Source organism: Engystomops pustulosus, chromosome 3, assembly GCF_040894005.1.
Source record: "Engystomops pustulosus chromosome 3, aEngPut4.maternal, whole genome shotgun sequence".
NCBI classification, from domain to species: Eukaryota; Metazoa; Chordata; class Amphibia; order Anura; family Leptodactylidae; genus Engystomops; species Engystomops pustulosus.
In genome coordinates, this window is record NC_092413.1 from 14,745,327 (window position 1) to 14,768,139 (window position 22,813).

At 43.3% G+C, this 22,813-nt stretch overlaps 1 protein-coding gene across 2 annotated transcripts in view; it reads right to left on the reverse strand.

Moving 5' to 3' along the window:
* Positions 1-508: 508 nt before the first annotated feature.
* Positions 509-22,813, reverse strand: part of SPATA17 (spermatogenesis associated 17) — a 119,565-nt gene continuing 97,260 nt past the window's right edge. For both annotated transcript variants that reach the window (XM_072140114.1, XM_072140113.1), the window contains one exon: positions 509-713. In XM_072140114.1, coding sequence (XP_071996215.1) covers positions 633-713 — 81 coding nt within the window. In that variant the 3' untranslated portion in view covers positions 509-632. The remainder of the gene's footprint in view (positions 714-22,813) is intronic.

Genomic DNA, 22,813 nt, shown 5'->3' on the forward strand with positions numbered 1-22,813 from the left:
AAATGGATGCCTCTAACAACTAGCCATGGCTATGGTTGACTTGAACATAGGGTCCACGTATCCCACTAGGCTTTCCATAATACTTGGAGAACCCCTTTAAGCATTATCCCATTAGGTTTTCCATAATACTTGGAGAACCCCTTTAAGGGTTATCCCATTAGGTTTTCCATAATACTTGGAGAACCCCTTTAACTTGATGGCCTTTTAAAAAATTCTCTTTCAATGGTGAGACAAATCCGTGGAACAAAAATAATACTTCAGTGACAAAATCATGAGAGGGGAAGTCTATGGATACTCTACTAAAAAACACACCACCACCTTAAAATAGAACTTATACAGAAAAAAAATTAATGGGCTAGACATAAGGAGAAAAGGAAAGTAAAAAAAATCAGAATAGTAAACAAGGGCATCATGAAAAACTGTCCCCCAAAACAAATTAAAATATTTCAGCCCCTGCCCTTGATATAAAAAAAAAAAAAAAAAAAACTTGAAACACCCGGAAGAAGACTTTGGATACAACCAATCTTTTTACTATTTTGGGCTAGATTAGTAGATAATACGGGGACGGTATCACTAGGTCTTGGTAGAAGTTTCTGTTTTTTTCTTTTTGAATTCCTCGCGAGGTCAATGATTCACACGGCTTGTCCAGCTTTGGAGTATGTGCGTCCATATTTGTCGAAAAGTGGGATAGGGGTGAAGATAGTTTGGAAGTCCTGAGGTAAGAGGGAAAAAAAATTATGTAATTATTTTTAATCTTAAATAATTACGTCTCAACAGCATTTACATAAATGAAAAGTCAAGATATATCTGAGCAGAGGAAAGGGCTTCCTTCTCCTCTTACTTTGGCTTTTACCATCCTCCCTCTTTCCTTCTCAATCTGATTACCGTATATACTCGAGTATAAGCCGACCCGAGTATAAGCCGAAACCCCTAATTTCAACACAAAAAACTGGGAAAACCTATTGACTCGAGTATAAGCAGAGGGTGGGAAATGCATTGGTTACAGCCTCCCAGTATATAGTCTGCCAGCCCCTGTAGCATACAGCCTGCCCAACCCCTGTAGCATACAGCCTGCCCAGCCCCCGTAGCATACAGCCTGCCCAGCCCCTGTAGTAGGAAAAAAAATAACACTGTACTCATCTTTCCGACGTCCCCCATAGGTCCTCTTCTGTCTCAGACTGTCCCAGACAGAAGAGGACCTACAGGTGATGTCAGAAAGGTGAGTTTTGACTTAATTTTTTTAGTTGACTCGAGTATAAGCCGAGTAAGGGTTTTTGAGCACAAATTTTGTATTGAAAAACTAGGCTTATACTCGAGTATATAAGGTAATACTCTGAAATCTCAGCTGAATTCCATCCTGCTAGCAACAAGACAGAAGCTCATTGAGGTGTCAGATTATAAAGAAGTTCTAGGCAGAGAAGAGAAGTGAGTCACAGCAGGTAGGTTTCCAACCGGCTGCTTTTAGTGTATTGCACATATACAGGCAAAGACTGAAGCTTTAATAATACAAAACGGCAGCCACTGTTTGGTATTGTCCTCACACTGCTGTTCTCTAGGCTCTCTGAACTGCTCCACAGCCTTGTCATCTCCCTTGAATGTAGCTACAATCTGGGAATTTAAATCCATATTTCACAGTCCTGCAGCTGCTAACGAAATACACAAAGGTCTGATTACACATCTCTCCAGTGAAAAGACCTAACACTGTCTGCAGAGAGCACAGAGCACAGCAGTGTGAGGACACGCCCCAGTACAATTCTGGAATGTAAATCCATATTTCACAGTCCTGCTGCTACTAACAACATACAGAGAGGTCTGATTACACATCTCTCCAGGGAAAAGACCTAACACTGTCTGCAGAGAGCACAGAGCACAACAGTGTGAGGACACGCCCCAGTACAATTCTGGAATGTAAATCCATATTTCACAGTCCTGCTGTTGCTAACAACATACAGAGAGGTCTGATTACACATCTCTCCAGGGAAAAGACCTAACACTGTCTGCACAGAGAACAGCAGTGTGAAGACACGCCCCAGTATGATCCTGAAATATAAATCCATTTTCACAGTTCTGTTGCTACTAACAACATACACAAAGGTCTGATTACACATCTCTCCAGGGACAATACCGAACACTGTCTGCAGAGAGAACAGAGAACAGCAGTGTGAAGACACACCCCAGTACGATCCTGGAATATAAATCCATATTTCAAAGTCCTGCTGCTACTAACAACTACATATACTAACTACATATACAAAGGTATTATTACACATATTGGGGCAGATTTACTTACCCGGTCCATTCGCGATCCAGCGCCGCGTTCTCTGTGGTGAATTCGGGTCCGGACGGGATTTATTAAGGTAGTTCCTCCGACTTCCACCAGGTGGCGCTGCTGCGCTGAAGTTCCCCGAGGCCCGCTGGAATGCACTCAAGTTCACCGGCCTATTCCTAGTGAAGGTAAGTGCAAGTTTCGTGCCACTTATTTTTTCTTAAATGCGGCGGTTTTTCCGAATCCGTCGGGTTTTTGTTCGGCCACGCCCCACCCCCATTTCCGTCTCGTGCACGCCGGCACCAATGCGCCACAATCCAATCGCGTGCGCCAAAATCCCGGGGTAATTCTGGGAAAATTGTCGCAAATTGGAAATATTCGGGTAACACGTCGGGAAAATGCGAATCGGGCCCTTAGTAAATGACCCCCAATGTCTGCAGAGAGCACAGAGCACAGCAGTGTGAGGACACGCCCCAGTATGATCCTGAAATATAAATCCATATATCACAGTCCTGCTGCTACTAACAACATACACAAATGTCTGATTCCACATCTCTCCAGGGACAGTACATAACACTGGCTGCAGTCTGCATGGTCACTACTGCTGGTATTAGCACAGGATATTGGATCAGAACACACATCATGTATATTGGTCACAGAATCTCTTTCCATACATCTCACATAATAATTTTCCATCCCGAGGGGTCAATGATCTGTTGTCATGAAGGCCTCATTCTGTGTTATAACATGTAGCGGCCATGTCGGGGTTAAGCCATAGCCAAACCTCCTGGTAATGAATGATAATTATGATGATTACCATAAGGAAGGTCTTAAACTGTCCAGTTTCTCTGGCAACAGGAGCAATTGACATCAATTTCCTGATTGTTTCCAGTAATTTCCACTAATTAATGCCCAGAAACATAAAGTGATATTTCTTATTCTCATAAATTGCAGCGGATTATGTAATATGACTCCTATCTCACCTTGTAAACCCGAGCCGCGCTCACGCTCATCCGTGAAAATGACATGTCCGATGTCGCTGCAGGGTTTTTACTTAAATATGAGAGTTAGAAATTTTTATTTTTTCCCAAAAAAAATAAGACTGACGTAATCTGTTTACCACAGTATTTCCAGCCGGTAAATGCTGATAGTACAGAGCTGCCAAAAACCAGTATCGGGAATGAGCCGATCGTTCTGATCACCGATTGGTTAGGGCTGTATTCACATGTGCAGGTTTTTTTCCCCCCCAGTTTGTGACGCAGTTTTTAAAGCAGTCCAGTAGATGGAAGAACTTCAATTTATCATCTGGAAAATTTTGATGGTTTTTCTAAAGCTATTAAAAGTTATTTGCGACGGTAAATCGGGTGTATGGAGGCTGACCACTCCTACTTATCCACCCGTGGAGGGCGTGGTTATAAAACTTTTTTTATGGAATGGTGGCATCATTTTCCAAAAATAAGACTGACGTGATCTGTTTACCACAGTATTTCCAGCCGGTAAATGCTGATAGTAAAGAGCGGCCAAAAACCAGTATCGGGAATGAGCCGATCGTTCTGATCACTGATTGGTTAGGTCTGTATTCACAGATGCAGGTTTTATCTGGCGCTGTTTGTGATGCAGAAGTTTTTAAAGCAGTACAGTAGATGGAAAAACTTCAATTTATCATCTGGAAAATGTTGATGGTTTTTCTAAAGCTATTAAAAGTTATTTGCAATGGGTAAATCGGGTGTATGGAGGCTGACCACTCCCACTTATCCACCCGTGGAGGGCGTGGTTATAGAACTTTTTTTATGGAATGGTGGCATCATTTTCAAAAAATAAGACTGGTGTAATCTGTTTACCACAGTATTTCCAGCCGGTGGATGCTGGTAGTACAGAGCGGCTAAAAACCAGTATCGGAAATGAGCCGATCGTTAGGCTTGGGCTGTATTCATACGTACAGGTTTTTTTGCCACTATTTGTGATGTAGAAGGTTTTAAAGCAGTACAGTAGATGGAAGAACTTAAATTTATCATCTGGAAAATTTCAATGGTTTTTCTAAAGCTATTAAAAGTGATTTACGATGGTAAATCGGGTGTACGGACGCTGACCACTCCCACTTATCCACCCGTTGAGGGGGCGTGGTATAAAACTTTTTTTCTGGAATGATGGCATAAAAAAAAACCCCCTAAAAACTATGGGGCTTATTTACTAAGGGTCCCGCGGCCGCATTTTCGTAGGATTTTACGACTTTTCGATGATCGCTCAGGGATTTCGTCGCACGCGATCGGATTTTGGAGCATCGACGCCAGATTTCATGTGACAGAAATCGGGAGGCGGCCCCTCGGACTATCCGACGGATACCGACTAAGTGTGGGATTTAACATTCAAATTTGTGTCGCAAGCCAAGCACTTACATACACCAGGAAGAAGAAGGTGAACTCCGGCGGACCTGAGTGGGGAAGTGACACAAGCAAGAAATTGGGCGCACGATTTTTGAATTATACTAAAAAATAGCCCTAAAATAGCAGTAAAAAGGAAAACCGCGCACTTGTCGAAGGAGCAGCAGACGAAAGTGCCGAAAACTCCTAAAAGTTCCACAAATGTACACAATTCGGCCTGAGCTTGATTCCTGAAGTGTACAGGTACCTGATCGAGTGGGGAATAGTTGTACCGCAGGATATGCCCATGTTCACACCCACAGAGTTACAGCGCAAAACTCCACACAATTAAAATGTTTTTGGTTAATAATATGTGTAAGGAGCGAAAAGTGTGTGTATAAGCTACCGTATATCAAATATACCCGAGTATAAGCCGAGACACCTAATTTTACCACAGAAAACTGGGAAAACTTATAGACACGAATATAAGCTTAGGGTGGGAAATGCAGCCGCTGCTATCTAATAAAATGTCCAGCAGCCTCCCCTCAATAATGTAATGTTCAGCAGCAGCCTACCAATACTAATAAAATGTCCAGCAGCCTCCCCTCAATAATGTAATGTTCAGCAGCAGCCTACCAATACTAATAAAATGTCCAGCAGTCTCCCCTCAATAATGTAATGTCCAGCAGCAGCCTCCCATTACTAATAAAATGTACAGCAGCCTCCCCTCAATAATGTAATGTTCAGCAGCAGCCTCCCCGTCGTTAATGAAATGTCCAGCAGGCTCCCCTCATTAATGTAATGTCCAGAAGCAGCCTCCCATTACAATAAATGTCCAGCAGCCTCTCCTCATTAATGTAATGTCCAATAGTGTTTCCTCATTAATAAAATGTCCAGCAGCAGCCTCACCTCCATTAATGAAATGTCCAGCAGCGTCCCCTCATTAATGTAATGTCCAGCAGCAGCTTCCCCGCCATTAATGAAATGTCCAGCTGCCCACCCATTTACAATGTCTGCAGCAACCCAGTAGCAGCCCCCCCCCGGTAATGAAATGCCTAGCCTCCTCTCGTTTTATAAAAAAAATAAACTCAGTACTTACCTCCGGTGCTCCCCGTAGCTCCACTTCTCTCTCAGCTTCCTGTGTAGCAGCACAGATAGAGACGGGTCCATGCATACTATGATGTCACTATGATGACATCATGGTGATGTCATGAGGCTGATACTCCACCGCATCATAGTGTGTGTGCAGAGAGAAAAGCATTCTTCATATACAATTTGCTATTGTTTATTAGCTGAAGAATAAAATCTTTTTACCCCCTGCATTAAGTTATTAAAAGAAACTATGAATTCATTAATTTAACAATGAAGCTTCCAACAGTGCCATACCCCCCAGACCACTGTCCTCCAGATGGGGTGAAGCACAAAACAAAGATTTTGAATGTAGCAACAGGTGTGTGAATGGTTGTAACAGAGCTGTGTGTGTGTGTGAATGCTTGCAGCAGAAATGTGTGTGAGTGAATGGTTGTAGCAGAGCTGTGTGTGAGTGAATGGTTGTAGCAGAGCTGTGTGTGTGAATGGTTGCAGCAGTGATGAGTGTGTTCATGTGAGTGAATTTATGTAGCGAACCTTAGTGATTGAATGTACCAAGAGGTGTGTGAATGGTTGTAACAGAACTGTGTGTGTGTGTGAATGCTTGCAGCAGAGATGTGTGTGAGTGTATGGTTGTAGCAGAGCTGTGTGTGAGTAAATAGATGTATCAGTGCCGAGTGTGTTCATGTGAGTGAATTTATGCAGCAGACCTTAGTGATTGAATGTAGCAAGAGATGTGTAAATGGTTTTAACAGAGCTGTGTGTGTGTGTGTGTGAATGCTTGCAGCAGAGATGTGTGTGAGTGAATGGTTGTAGCAGAGCTGTGTGTGACTGAATGGATGGAGCACAGCTGTGTGATTGAATGGTTGTAGCAAAGCTGTGTGTGACTGAATGGATGGAGCACAGCTGTGTGTGAGTGAATGGATGGAGCAGAGCTGTGTGTGATTGAATAGTTGTAGAGAAGCTGTGTGTGATTTAATGGTTGTAGCACAGCTGTGTGAGTACATGGATGTACATTTATTTTAAATTGAATACATTTATACCTATTATTAACTACCTTACCTCTTAAAATCTACATTTACTGAGAACCAATTACTTTCCTTTATCTAAACTAAATTTCCTTAGTGACTTTTTCATCCAAAAAAACCCCAAGAAACTAGAAACCAGGAAACTGACACTTCCCGTATATAAAGTGCGATTTCAGGACCCCCTGAAGACTATAAAGTGATGACTTCTAAGGAGCATTTAAACTTTTCAAATCACCTTAGTGATTGCATGTAGAAAGAGGTGTGTGTGAATACATGCAGCAGAGATGTGTGTGAGTGAATGGTTGTAGCAGAGCTGTGTGTGACTGAATGGATGGCGCACAACTGTGTGTGATTGAATGGTTGTAGCAGAGCTGTGTATGATTGAATGGTTGTAGCGGAGCTGTGTGTGAGTGAATGGTTGTAGCAGAGCTGTGTATGATTGAATGGTTGTAGAGGTGCTGTGTGTGAGTGAATGGTTGTAGCAGAGCTGTATGTGAGTGAATGGTTGTAGCAGAGCTGTATGTGAGTGAATGGATGGAGCAGAGCTGTGTGTGAGTGAATGGATGGAGCAGAGCTGTGTTTAAGTGAATTATTGTAGCAGAGCTGTGTGTGAGTGAATGGATGGAGCAGAGCTGTGTGTGAGTGAATGGATGGAGCAGACTGTGTGTGAGTGAATGGATGGAGCAGAGCTGTGTTTAAGTGAATTATTGTAGCAGAGCTGTGTGCAAGTGAATCGATGGAGCAGAGCTGTGTGTGAGTGAATGGATGCAGCAGAGCTGTGTGGGTAAATGGATGTACATTTATTTTAAATTGAATATATTTATACCTATTATTAATTACTTTATCTCTTGAAAATCTACATTTACTGAGAACCAATTACTTTCCTTTACCTAAACTAAATTTCCTTAGTGACTTTTTCATCCAAAAAAACCCCAAGAAACTAGAAACCAGGAAACTGACATTTCCCGTATATAAAGTGCGATTTCAGGACCCCCTGAAGACTATGAAGTGATGACTTCTAAGGAGCATTTAAACTTTTCAAAATTTCTCCAGATTCCCAAGTCTCACATGTACAGAGAGAAGCAAATCACCTGGAAGGGAAACGGGAGAGTTATAAGCGCCAACAAAAATGTTAATTTACGCCACTTCATTAGACGTATGTGAGTGAACTACATAATGAAGCAGTCGGGCGTTTCGGCAAAAACGGAGAAAAAAGAAAAACATACAAAAATATAAAAAAAAATGAAAAAAAATAAAATTCCGAAAAATTAATAAAAAATCTGGACACACAATTTACACAAAGGCTCCAAATCTAACAAAAAGAACTTTTTGTATCTCCATTCCTTAAGGGACGTATAAAGTTATAAAACTATAAGTGAACTCTCTCTTTCCCCCGATGCCCTTGGATCGGTAATGATAAATGCGAGTGGTGGAACGGCGGCGTTGACCTCATCCTCTCGGCGTCGGGAGAGAATCTTAATATTTTTACTTATGCTAGGTCTTCGTTGTACGACTTGCCCCCGTTTCCATGGCAACTGAGGGCCTTACGGTATACTCGAACTGGAGTCCTCACATTACGGCCACCCTGGAGGATGATTTTGTCTACAATTTATAGCGCAAAACAGCTGGTAATTATGTGTCAGAGCATATGTTGATGAGAAGGCCAAATACACATTTAAAGATTTAGCATCAAAGTTGGTGGCATTTCCTGAAAGCTTGTGTGCGGAGAAAAGTAAAAAAAAAAGTTAGTTTCAGCCTTTAAAAAAAAAATTCAAAAAGTTAATACGGAACTTCTTTATCCTAATAGATTTTATAAATTTCTTTTTGTACTTTCCAATCAGAACAATGGGGCAGCACGGTGGCTTAGTGGGTAGCACTACAGCCTTGCAGCGCTGGGGTCCTGGGCCAGTGGTTAGCACTACAGCCTTGCAGCGCTGGGGTCCTGGGTTGAAGTCCCATCCAGGTCACCATCTGCAAAGAGTTTGTATGTTCTCTGTGTTTGCGTGGGTTTCCTCCGAGTCCTCCGGTTTCCTTCCGCACTCCAAAACATACTGGTAGGGTGATTAGATTGTGAGCCCCATGGGGATAGGGGCCGATTTGGCAAACTCTGTGCAGCGCCGCGTAATCTGTGTGCGCTATATAAATAAATAAAGGAATTATTATTTTTAACATCTATTCGAGCCCTTACTCCAGATATTTGGATTTAAAAAGTTGCCAAATGGGGCCAAACTTTTTGGGCTCACTTGCAAAAATGTTGCGACGTCTTCCATACATTCGTCATTTACTAAAGTTTTTGAAATTGGGTGTTAAAGTGGGAGTGGTCATTCCGTTTAGACAGATTTGTTGGAAGTTTTTTTTTTAAAGGGAACCTACCACCACGAATCTACCTATAAAGGTAGATCGGGTGGTAGGTGGATGTATGGGACGTGAGGATAGCCCTTTTTAGAGCTAATCCTCACGTCCCCGCTAGCCTAGCATAAACTTTATTGGCCTAATATGTTAATTTACTTAAGCGGCTACCGGGGCGTGGAGTAGCCGGACACGAGGCTACACGGCGCGGCTACTCCACGCCCCAGTAGCTGCTTTCCCCCGCCTACCCTGTGATCTTCGGCGCGCAGCTCCTGGCAGCTGCGCGCCCTCGTCCGAGAAGCCGGAGTTCTGCGCATGCGCAGTAACTCCGGCCTCGTTCCCGAGATCGCGCATCTTGGCCGGAGTTACTGCGCATGCGCAGAACTCCGGCTTCTCGGACAAGGGCGCGCAGCTGCCAGGAGCTGCGCGCCGAAGATCACAGGGTAGGCGGGGGAAAGCAGCTACTGGGGCGTGGAGTAGCCGCGCCGTGTAGCCTCGTGTCCGGCTACTCCACGCCCCGGTAGCCGCTTAATTAAATTAACATATTAGGCCAATAAAGTTTATGCTAGGCTAGCGGGGACGTGAGGATTAGCTCTAAAAAGGGCTATCCTCACGTCCCATACATCCACCTACCACCCGATCTACCTTTATAGGTAGATTCGTGGTGGTAGGTGCCCTTTAAAGTTGTAAAAAGTTTTGCTATCCCAACTCAAATAAAGGGGAGGAATTGGAAGAGGACTACGATCTAAAGACATTAAAAAGGGGTTGTCCGGTGATAGCAAGTTACGCCCTATACTCAGGAAGTCAGCTAACTTGTTGGTAGAAGTCTCGGTAATGGGACCCCCAGGGATCATGAAAAAGGGGGTCCATTGTACAAGCATTGCCCCCAAGCACCACACTCATCTAACTCCATCAGCTCCAGAGATGAACAGAGTAGCGCTACATGCACAACTGGCTGGTACGGGCATCTTGGGTACAACAGGGGCCCCCTCGTGGTCTACTAGGTCCCATCAATGAGACCTCCACCGATCAGCAAGTTAGACCCTATCCTACCCTCTGGATCATCATCTAGAATGTTTCTCGATCTCCACCTACAATGTATGGCTGATCATCTACATCATCTAGTTATTATCTACACAGCACAAGGAATCATCATCTACTATGTTTGTGGATCAGTATGTACAATGTGTTAACTGTGCTTAACTTGTTATCTACAGTACGAGGCTTCATCATCTACATAGTTTCGTGGTCATCATCTCCAATCTTCGCGCCCCATCATCAACAATATTTGAGAATCATTATCTCTGATGTTCCTCTGGGTTCTCAACTGCTATAAGTCATCGGCTTCAACCCAGTATATTGTTTCTGGGTCGTTACCTACAATGTAACTGGGTTATCAGAAAGCTTTGAGTCATGTACAAGGTTTCTGAGGGATCATCTATGACTTCTATTGTCTTCTGGTAAGCTTTCTATGGCTAAGCCACTGCACTTACTATCAGGGTCCTACAGAATGACTGCAAGAAGAGATCCTCTAAACGAGCAGTCCAAGATTTACTATTGTTGGCCTTTATTCACAATAGATCATCGAAAAACTGATCAATGGGGACAACGATATCCAACCCCAACACCTATTAGCTGTTCGTAGCCATGTAAACATAGGGGGATATTTATCAAGGCATGTATGCCAGTTTTACGCCCCTCCATACCAAGTGGGCATGGAGAAACACAAAAACACAAAGAGCTGCAGCCGGAGTAGAAGGGCGTTCCTGCCCTGCGCATGCGCACTACCTATTGCCTTTAACCCGTCAAGCCTGAAGGGTCATATGTAAGAGCGCAATTTTGGCACAGAATTGTAAGTCAGCGCAGCCGTCCACCAGATACATCAGGGGGCTACAGCATTCCAATGTCTCCGACGGCTCATGGGGGGAGGGGTTTCATCACACCAATAGAGTGCAATGAAAGCCATGTATTCCCTACTTGACCAAACAATGATCGGTGGAAGCTCGGGTGTTGGCCACTGACCGATAGTTCAAGATAAGTCATGAATACTTATTCTTGGCCAACCGGTGAGGAAATGATTCGAAATGTAGCATTTGGTACCATCACTATCGATTTCGGGTGGCGCTAGGTGCATCCTGTTGTCCCGTCAACCTCATATTTACTTCAATCCGCCTTGTCACCAAGAAGCGCCCAGAGGACTTTGAAGGCATTTTACTAGAATTTGTCCGTCCGTTCTTAAAAAACGTGACCGTTGACCTCCAGCTTGTACCTTATCGACTCTCTGCTCTCCGCCATAACGCTGTAAATGGAAATCTCGTTGACTCGCTTGACAAGCCGGCGCGAAAAAACTGCTGAGCTGTGCGGTCGGAGAGCGAGAGGCCTCCCTGCCATTAACTCTTTTGCTACGGAGCACATTAGACATATTAATGTCGGCGGGTGACGCTTATGCCTACTACAATCACTTTGCGACCTAACACAGATTTTATTCCAATCGCCAGGAGACCACTAAGCTACCCTAAGAGAGATTGATTGATCTACCCCAAGGTTTTGGTCGGGGGCAAACTTTTCTTACAACTGAAACCAATTAGTGGGCTTGGCACTTGTAGAGCCAAATGTAGGTCAGCTGCGAGTAATAAAAGCGTATTGACTTTCTTCCCGTCTGTACGCGGCATGAAGGGGGGGGGGGGCGCTGGCCTTGTCCTACATGAATAGAGCTCCATTAATTTCTCTTATTTCAACTAGCTGTGTCAGACACTAATGCTTCTTTTGCACTTTTCACACAGAGTCCACTGACACCATCGCTGGCCCCGGTGATGCCCGTTTACAATATTTCAGCCATTGAAAGCACTCGGCGCCAATAATTCTTGATTCCCAGACATCCTCGTGTGCGTCCATAAGGAGGGAGAATAATTCTACTGCAGGCAATTAACCGGGATTAGAGGAATTTTTTTTAAACTTTACGTGTTGTAAATAGTATGTTGTACGTCGTTTTAGGGGTTGTATGTAGATCTGTGTGTTATGTTTTGTATATACTGTTATTTGTTAGTTTTATGAGTTGTATATAGATCTATATGCTATGTAGATTGTTTTGTTTTAAATATAACTTTAATAATAATAAGAACTTTATTGTCCTCGAGGAGGAAATACAGTCGTTTCATACTACTCCACACGATATGATACAACTTTATTGTCCTCAAAAAGGAAATATAGTCGTTTCATACTACTCCACACAATATGATACAACTTTATTGTCCTCAAACAGTAAATACAGTTGTTTCATCCTACTCCACACAATATGATACAACTTTATTGTCCTCAAAGAGAAAATAGTCGTTTCATACTACTCCACACAATATGATACAACTTTATTGTCCTCAAAGAGGAAATACAATTGTTTCATACTACTCCACACAATATGATACAACTTTATTGTCCTCAAAGAGGAAATACAGTCGTTTCATACTACTCCACACAATATGATACAACTTTATTGTCCTCAAAGAGGAAATACAGTCGTTTCATACTACTCCACACAATATGATACAACTTTATTGTCCTCAAAAAGGAAATACAATTGGTTCATACTGCTCCACACAATATGATACAACTTTATTGTCCTCAAAGAGGAAATACAGTCGTTTCATACTACTCCACACAATATGATACAACTTTATTGTCCTCAAAGAGGAAATACAGTCGTTTCATACTACTCCACACAATATGATACAACTTTATTGTCCTCAAAGAGGAAATACAGTCGTTTCATCCTACTCCACACAATATGGTACAATGAATAAAACAGACATTAATACATATATAGACACAATCTCATAAAACATAATTACTGGTATGTGTTGCATATTGCAATTTGCTGCATATAGTGTCATATATTATATGCTGAATATAAAGCTTTTTGATTAAATGAAATCTACAATTGGGAAGCTACTTTTTGAAGTAGATCCCGAGATAGATTCCTCATCCCTGCACCATCCCCAAAACGGTTTTAGCTAAAACTTTTTTTATTTTTATTTTAATTTGACTCTATGAACTTATTCTTTATTTGACCATAATGCAAATTAATCAGGGGCTACTGGGGGCGTGGAGTAGCCTCCATCAGCTCTGGAGGCGAAGGCTCCTCAACGACCCCTGAAGACTCTGGATTCATTATTGAAGGATGTATTTATATTCCAGGGGGTGTGTCCTCACACTGCTTTGCTCTAAGCTTTCTGCATTGAAATGCTCCACCCCCTCTCCACCCTCTAAAAGCTATAACAGGCTTCTGGTTGAATGCTACATCAGTCAATCAGAGTAAAGAGGAGGGACTCTGGGACAGTTTGATGCAAAGAGCTAGGAGCACAGCAGTGTTAGGACACTTGGGAAGCTACAATAATTTTTCACAGTCCTGTTGCTACTAACAACATGCACACAGGTATGATTACATATCTCTCCAGGGACAATACCTAAAACTGGCTGCAGTCTACATTGTCACACCTGCTGACAGTTTCCCTTTATGATCTAAGTAGCAAAACATACATCACAAATGGCCTTTAGATTACAAAATATTTGGCTTTAAAGCTTTGATCAGTGATGGATAAGGACAATGGTGCTGGCTTCGGGTGATGTATAAGGTGCCATATTTGCAAATCATCTACATATGATATTTAAAGGAGCAGTTTGTGTTCTTATGATATGTAGACTCCATACGCTTTTGCTTATTTATAGGCGCAGTATTATGGATCTCAAGGGTTGAGCCTCAGGTAGAGGATGACATGTCATTTCTAAAATTTCCTCGTATATGTGAAATCTCCCCTTTACCTATAAAAAAAAATCTCCCCCAAAGTCAGGCAAATATGACTCTTCTCTTCACATGAGATGAGTCAAGTTTAGTGGTTGCAGGTGGAGTGTCAAGTCAGAAGCCCCTATCTTCTGTTCTATAGCACCTAGAAACATGGTGCTGGTGTTGTATTAAAGATAAGTAATTTATGCTTCAGAACACAACAGGCTTGTGGTTGTGTGAGCTACAGAGCCAGAGATACAGGCTGTTGAATAAATAGGCTGGAACTGGATCTATATATCTGCAGATCTGGTTCTGTAGCCCACAAAAACATAGGCCTGATGAGATTCTTATCTTTAATATGACACCAGCAGCATGCTTCTAGGTGCAAAAGAACAGAGGATAGGGGCTTCTGAAGCGACTCTCACCTTGTAACCACTAAACTTGACTCATCTCATGTAAAAATGAGATGAGAAGAGACATTGGGGGTCATTTACTTACCCGGTCCATTCGCGATCCAGTGGTGGGTTCTCTGTCGAGGATTCGGGTCTTCCGGCGATTCACTTAGGCAGTGTGCCCAATGTCCACCAGGTGTCGCTGCTGCATTGAAGTCCGTCAGAGTTCACTGGAGGTCACCATCTGTTGCTGGGTGCAGGTAAGTTTGTGTCAAGCGACACATTTTTTAAAAAAAAATTCAGCGTTTTTTTCCGAATCCGTCAGTTATCCGACTACCACGCTGCCCGATTTCCATTGCGTGCATGCCGGCGCCGATGCGGCACAATACGATTGCGTGCGTCAAAAACCTGGGGCAATTCGGCGCAAATCGGTAATTTTCGGGAAACCTGACAAAAAAAAAGCGATTCGGGCCCCTAGTAAATGACCCCCATTATATCCCTTTCCAGAGCGCGGGTGGTAGTTTAATTGGGTAAAACCTGGTGACGAGTTTTCCTTAACTTCATCTTGGAAGTGAACTCTAAACAAATGGCAATAAAATAACAAAAAGATTCCGAGCGCGTTGAAGGGTCTGGCCCCAGCAAAGAGCATTAACTCTATGGATTTATTACGCAGGGCCCTAATTTACTATCATTGAGTGGCTAACCTGCATTTTCCTGAACGCAAAGCATGTAATTCTGCGCGACCTTACAATTTACATTTACATTAATGACCTACGAATTTATCCCGAATATATATCACGCTAATTAGCTGATAGTAACGAACGCCATATCACAAGTGCTGCAAAATCTTGAAAGTGCATTCCGTGAAATATGTCCAGCGCAGAGTGTTAAACAAGCGGGACAGCCTCATCCATCCCGCCACGTTACACTTCATGAGCTGACTGCTAATTCTCTGTACACAAGGGGTCCAGGTTTTATGACTGTGTTTATGTATTTGAAGTAGTGAATTTATTTGGAATCAAAACGCATTAAAGGTCAGTTAAAGGAGAAAAAACACTACGGCGGCGTCAGCCGAAGATTATTCTCTAAAAGGATTTGATATTTACATGTAAATTTGTAAATTCATTAAAATAAATAAAAACCACCCCTGTCCATATGCCAAGTTAGATAAGGCCCTTTTATCCCTGTTTAGAAGTTTTAGAGACTTGTCTAGGAAACGGTTAAAGTGGTTTTATCAGCTCCTAAAAGAGTTGGCCACTCTTTTACATAAGTTGCCTTTTCTGCCTTACTAATAATCCCTGAATGTTCATCATGTGACGCAGCAGTCCTGATGCCTACTTTTGTGCTGTGTGCAGGCTCTCTGCGATTCTTTGTTTACATGCTTGAGCACTGATGAATTGGAGGAGCTGTAGCAGGAGAGTTATGACACATCCTGCTTCCTCCCCTCTTCCTGTCTCTGTCAGTGAGAATGGACAGTGAAATGAGAGACACAGTGGGAGACGCCATGAGGACGGGCTGGAGCAGTGATAGAGGGGAAGCTGTGTATATATGCAGAGGGCAGCATGGGGAGAACAGGGAAAGGCTGAAGCTCTTAAAGGAGGCAAAGATACAGGGACATATACACGAAGAGACATGTCTAATGGAAGAGATTTATTGAAAAGTGGGCTTTTAAGTTTCTAAAAACCTTTATAGGAGGTGGGGGGTAGATCAGGATGGCCTTGAATTGGATGGCCGAAGACTTCTGTACTCTTCTGTTTCAAAATCTACCTAGCGCTGGTAGACTGAAGCCCGAAGTCTAAGCGATCTCCTGGGCGTCACAATTAATACCCACAAAGAGGTTTGGACTTTGCTCACGTTCTGATCAGCAGCTCACTTTTCCAAGAAATAAGCATTGATTGGGAGGAGCAGGAAGCTCAGGGTGGAGCCATAAGAACAGTGAGGCCAAATGAGGAGGCAAAAGAAGAGTCCGTAGGAGTCAGTGTCAACGATTACTTAAACAATTGCATGGGCAAGATGAAAATCAAATCAAAGATGAGGTCAGGATCAAGGTCACTTAAAGCCAAGCCTCCAGGATCAATGTAATGATCAGTCATTGGTTCCTTGGTAGGCCAACATCAATTTGTGGCCAAGAACCAGGGCTTCAAAATACCCTGGCAGAAGATGGGAGCCAGAAAAACCTACTTACCTCAAAATGGAAGGATGGACATTTCTACTGCATCTTATTAATGAATGCATTGTTGGATGACCAGGGATCATTGGAAAAATATTTTGTAGCCTTCAAACTTGGGTCATCTTTTAAAGACCATTGGAGTCCACCATTGCGTTAAATTATGGTAGAATGGTGGGAAAGTCCAATCTTGCATAGAAAAAAGCAAGAAGACCAAATGTCTCCACATTTTCTAGCAGTCTGAAAAAAAAGTCTTCAGGCAACACGTACATTTTTTGAAGGTGAGCTTGAAAGACTTGGACCAGAGCCAAATCTGGGGCAGCACGGTGGCTTAGTGGATAGCACTACAGCCTTGCAATGCTGGGGACCTGGGTTCCTGTCCCAGGGTCAACATCTGCAAAGAGTTTGTATGTTCTCTCCGTATTTGCGTTGGTTTTCTCTGGGTCCTCCGGTTTCCTCCCAAAACATACTGGTAGGTTGATTAGATTGTGAGCCCCATTGGGGACAGGGACTGATTTGGCAAAGCTCTGTGTGCGCTATGTAAATAAAGAAATTATTATTATTATTAAATCAGGAAGAGTTTTTTTGTTAATGATAGATTGAGCCTTTTGGTCAACAACCACATTGAACATCTCAGGGCACTAAGGTGGATGTAACATTGCAGTTACAAAAATTTTCAACAATGGGGGTCATTTACTAAGGGCCCGATTCGCGTTTTCCCGACGTGTTACACGAATATTTCCGATTTGCGACGATTTTCTTTCTATTGCCCTGGGATTTTGGCGCACGCGATCGGATTGTGGCGCATCAGCCCCGGCACGCACGCAACGGAAATCGGGGAGCGTGGCCGAGCGAAAACCCGTCGGATTCGGAAAAACCGCCACATTTAAAAAAAAAAATGTGTAGCGGGACTCGCGCTTACCTTCACCAGGTATAGGCTTGTGCATTCCGGCGGACCACAGGGAACTTCAGCGCAGCAGTGACATCTGGTGGACGGCGGAGGAACTACCTTAGTGAATCGCCGGAAGACCCGAATCCACCGCACATTATGCGTCGTTGGATCGCGAATGGGCCGGGTAAGTAAATCTGCCCCAATGTGTCAAAATGGTTGCATCTGCAAATCTATGCCAAATTTGCTCATTTCTGATCGAGTAAAACAGGCCATTGCACTTTTCCCTTCCTACTACTTGCTCCACTCATGGTTGACAGATTTGTGAATCGTGACTTCTCAAAAAGTTGCAGATTTAGGGATAAATTCACTCTAGTTTCCTAGTGGTGAAAGAACTGGTGTCTGGGGTCTTTTTGGAGTCTTTTTGGTCCAGATGTTACGAAACCAAACTTATTAAGCTGTCTATAGATAGATCTGCTCCAAACATGATACTAAAAACTTGAGTAAGACACTTGCCTAATGAGTATCGGTCCCATTGTTTTCAGCGATGGGGTTTGAACCATCCATTACACAAACCGTGTCTCACGAGACTTGAGTGCACCTCTGATAACCAGGATTAATAAACATGGACCTTATAACAGGTGCCCCAACGATCCACAATCCGGGTCGCGGACGCACCTGTGCCCCTATGTTTGCGGGTTCCTCTGCGACCCACATCCCGGGTCGCGGGTGCACCAGTGCCTCCCCGTGGCCCCCGACTCTCCTCCATACATTACCTGTCCGCGTTCCTGCTCTGGCAGCCGGCCGCGCGGGTGCTTTTTCAATCCTCGGCACTTGAGGATTCAAAGGGCCAGTGCACCACTGATTGGCGCTGGACATTTCCAGGAAACTGATTAGGGATGGCCTCTCCCAGCATTCCCCACCGGATCTTCATGCCTTGTGCCCTAGGGAAAGCTTTGTCTCATGCCCAGCGCTGTTACTGTGATTTCCCATTGTGACCCAAGTTCTGTTCCTGCCTACGCTCCTCTGCTGCCTTGACCTATTGCTACATCCCTGACTCTGACCCTGTGCTGCCCGTCCTGACCTACTGCCTATCCCCCACTATGAGATTGCCTGCCGTTCCTGTACCTCAACCTTGGCTGCTCTGGTGAAGACCGGGTGCCACTTAGATTCCGGTCCCAGATGTCTCACCGTCCGCGGTGGTTCAGAGGATCCACTACCTCCGATCCTGACAGACCTTACTGCTTTCTTTTACGGGATTAAACGCTGTAGATCACTTCTACTCCTCCCGTCTTTTACAATAAGACTTTTTGCAATTTTTTGAATTTGAATTTTTCTAGAATATTTTCTATTTATAAACTCTACTCTACAAGCCCCTGTCCTACAAATGTAATATTTCAAATAAAAAAACAGTCTAAGCATTTGGGAGAAAAGCTATTACAGAAACAGCATTAAAAATGCCAGGCACTCGGCAGAAGCAATTCTGGATCAGTTTAAAAAAGTGATTGATGAAAGTGTAATCCGAGCTGAAGGAACAGTTTCGCGACAAGCTGTGACCAGTCCCCACACTTCATTAGCTGCCATAATTAGCCTGGTGTTTCAATTTGTCAGAACTGGTAGGGACAATCTTACTCAAAATGCAAACATCAAAAAAAACAGGGTCCCTTAGTCTTCAAAAGGGGATGATGGGAGTTTTTTTAGCCCTCCTTGTCTACGTTAAATAAAAGATTAATTGCAGCTGATGGGCGGCTGTGTTGTGATTGTCATCCTGTCTTGGCGCATTACTTGCAGAGTTCGGAGATAGACAAGCTGACACGACACTGCTCTATCAAGTATTTAGGACTATACCGGTCTGATTAATATTCAGTGGCTGGGATCTCGGGTTTTATTGGGTGATTGATTTCTTCCATTTTGACTCTTTTAGGATGGATGGTGAAGTCTCTCACTTAACAGAGTCACTTAGACAAACACCTGCCCGACAGCTCAGGTAAAATCTATAGGTCCGTTATGAACTGCGCTCTTCGAACTCTTACACACATCTTCCCTGCTGACTGGATGCCATTTGGTACTGGTGGTCTGTATTGGTTGTTATTGCAAATTTACTCATTTCACTCCAGGTATTCCTGACTGGTGGGAATGCTTGACTATGTTCCCACTTTGTTGTTTGGTTCCTGAACAGAAGCTTGGCTTTATACTTGACCATGATACAGTCCTGCTCCTGAAACTGCAGAAGTGCTACTTCGGGGATATTGTGATCCTGCTCTTGTGACCATATTTCAGTGCTTCTCCGACCAAGGATATTGTGATCCTGCTCTTGTGACCATATTTCATTGCTTCTCCGACCAAGGATATTGTGATCCTGCTCTTGTGACCATATTTCATTGCTTCTCCGACCAAGGATATTGTGATCCTGCTCTTGTGACCATATTTCATTGCTTCTCCCACTTTCACATTCTTTGTTCCTGCCTTGTAATGTTCCTATTTGATCTACCAGTTTGTTCCTACTTTGGTGTTTGGTTCCTCAACTGAGCCTTGACTTAAAGGAAACCTACCACTTGAAGTGGCAGGTATAAGAAGGAAATACCGGGCACCAGCTCAGGGTGAGCTGGTGCCGGAGCTTATTTTTGTTAGTGTTTTAAACCGCTGTGTCGCGGTTTAAAACACTTTTTAAACTTTATGGCCGAAGCTGCTTCAGCGCAGGGAGGTACGCGCTCGGCGCTTACCATGCGCGCGGCTCTCCTTCATTTTCTATGTAGCCGCGCGCACGGTCGCGCGCATGGTAAGCGCCGAGCGCGTACCTCCCTGTGCCGAAGCAGCTTCGGCTATAAAGTTTAAAAAGTGTTTTAAACCGCGATACAGTGGTTTAAAACACTAACAAAAATAAGCTCCGGCACCAGCTCACCCTGAGCTGGTGCTCGGTAGTTCCTTCTTATACCTGCCACTTCAAGTGGTAGGTTTCCTTTAACAATAAACCATAATCCAGTCCTGCTCCCAAAACCCATGTCCAGAAGTTCTGTTGTAGGGATATTGTGTCCTGTTCTTGTGGCAGCAATTTTCCTGCTTTCGCCTTGTAAACATGCAAATACGATTTCCAAGATGGGATGAAAAGGTGGCCTCTTTTAGCTACCTTGAACGGCAGCCCCCTTAACATCAAGCATGACTTTCAATAAGCCTAATGACATAATGCGGGATTAAAGCCAAATCAGTATAACTACTCCAAAGGGAAAAGATTCCCAACTCTATGGGACACATTTACTTACCTGTCCTGCTCGATCCCGAAAGTGCACTGTCCGACCGGAATGCACATCTGCCGCGGTTCACTAAGATTGTGCGCCTGATTTTCTGCATGTGTCACTTCCCCGCTCAGGTCCCCGGAGTTCACCTTCTTCTGTGTATGTAAGTGCTTGATCTTTCGACACAAATTGAAAGTTAAGTCCTGCGCTCAGTCCGAATCCATCGGATCATCCGACAGCAACCGCCTGCTGATTTCTGTCGCATGAAAGCCGGCGCCGATGAGCCACAATCCGATCGTGTGTGACACAATCCCCTGCCCCAGCGGTGCTTTCCCCGAAAACGTCGGAAAACCCGACGCTGTAAGTCTCCACTCACCTACAAGGCGGTCTTAATTGGCAAAGTCTCCGTAAGGAGTACTCTTACATCACAACCCTTGTTCCTACCTGGTAATGTTACCATTTTAGCTATTGGTTGTTCCTGGTGTCTGGGGGGGGGTTCTCAAGTGCACCAGTATAAGTCTTGATAAATCCCTCCTTTCTCTTGTTTGCCCTGTCGTCAATGTATATCCAGAAAATCTGGGTATCTCAAACTTTCAGCCTAATATAGCTATATATAGCAGAGCTTTGTCTTCCTATAGGCAAATTACTGGTGGGGCAAATATTTGACCTTAGATGTAATTTGTCATGTCATCGTGGAAGCCAAATGAACAAAGCCCAGTAGACAAGACCAGGGTCGCTATACTGGAAAAAACTATGGAAAAAAATTGTGAAATATAGAGTGTAGATAACAAAACCTACGCGTTTCGGCTATATTCTAACCATAAGTAAGGCTTAGAATATAGCCAAATCGCTTAGGTTTTGTTACCTACATATACACTGTTTATACTGTTTATACTGTTACCTACATATACACTGTATATACACTGTATATACATTTTTAATGGATGAGAAATAAAAGAACACAAATTTTACTTGGAAAAACTACGAAAAACTTTTTTGAATCGTCTCTATGGAAAAAATAAGAGAAAATTTTTAATTATCTTGAGCAAACCCATTTTCTCCTGACCTCTGTCACACTGAATGCTTGAAGGGAGTGGTAGTTGGAGCTGCCCAAATGTTCTCCATTCAAGTCAATTGAGGCTTAAAAATACATTTCACGCTTATAGCTTACTATACGCACATCCTGTACTAGAATTTTAAACAAGGGAAGATGGAAGTATATACTGTATGAAAAAAAATACAGCTTTTGCCCAGGATTCATTGCTTTTTCATCTTTTCGATGCGTTATATACACACAGATGATGGAAAGGTGAATATATTCCACCATCTGACCCTTGTTGAGTGAACGCTACACACTGCTACCCTCATCTGTGCCGCTGAACGTGTTGGCATTGTACCTCCGCCATCTGCACAACATAACGTATCTCTGGACCCATGACCTCAGAATCTCTGTCCAGTTCACAATAATCAAGTGAAATCAATGTTAGACCCAATGAAGCCTCGACGTCTGCACTTCATCCGGAAATGGTGATTGATGGAGAGAATAAGAAAACAAATTAAAATTGCCAGTTGACGGCAACATCTTTGTTAGATGCACTAAAATTTCTCTACGAGTCCTCCGACCTTTACACAGGACTCGTAGAAACCTGTAGAGCTTACAGTATAGCCAAGAAAATCATTGAGAAGGCGTCGGAATAAAAGAAGTCATCATCAATCATTGAGGTTTTTATAACTAATATGAAGTTGGTTTCTTAATCAAGATGCTGGTCTAGCAGATATTTGCTCAGGATTTTAGACAAATGAAGTTAACTTCTAACTCATGAAATTCTCGGTGAGTCACAGCAGCTAAGTCTCTGGGTGGAGTAGTGGGCATCCATTTCACTTGGGTGAGGTATACTGCACCCAGCTTCACCTGGTGCACCAACCATGTGCCTGAGACTCATGTGGGCTAACTCATTGGACTCATAGTTACTTTCCACTTTTTCTGCATAGCGGCAATGGGGAGAAGTGAGCTGCATATGCTTGGGACAATGCTAACAGTTTTGGGACCCCAAACCTACTGACATGTGCCCTCAAAATCAATCAGTACCAAAGTGTCTCCAAACATCAGAAGTGGATCCTAATACGGGTGGTTTAAGCAGAAGACTGAGGTCCAACTCTTTCTTTAAAGTAACTGTAAAGTATACTAACTTTTGCCTAACTCTGTACTAAGCAAAAATAAGCAATTCTCTAATTTACTCTAATTATCTATCTGCAGGTGTTT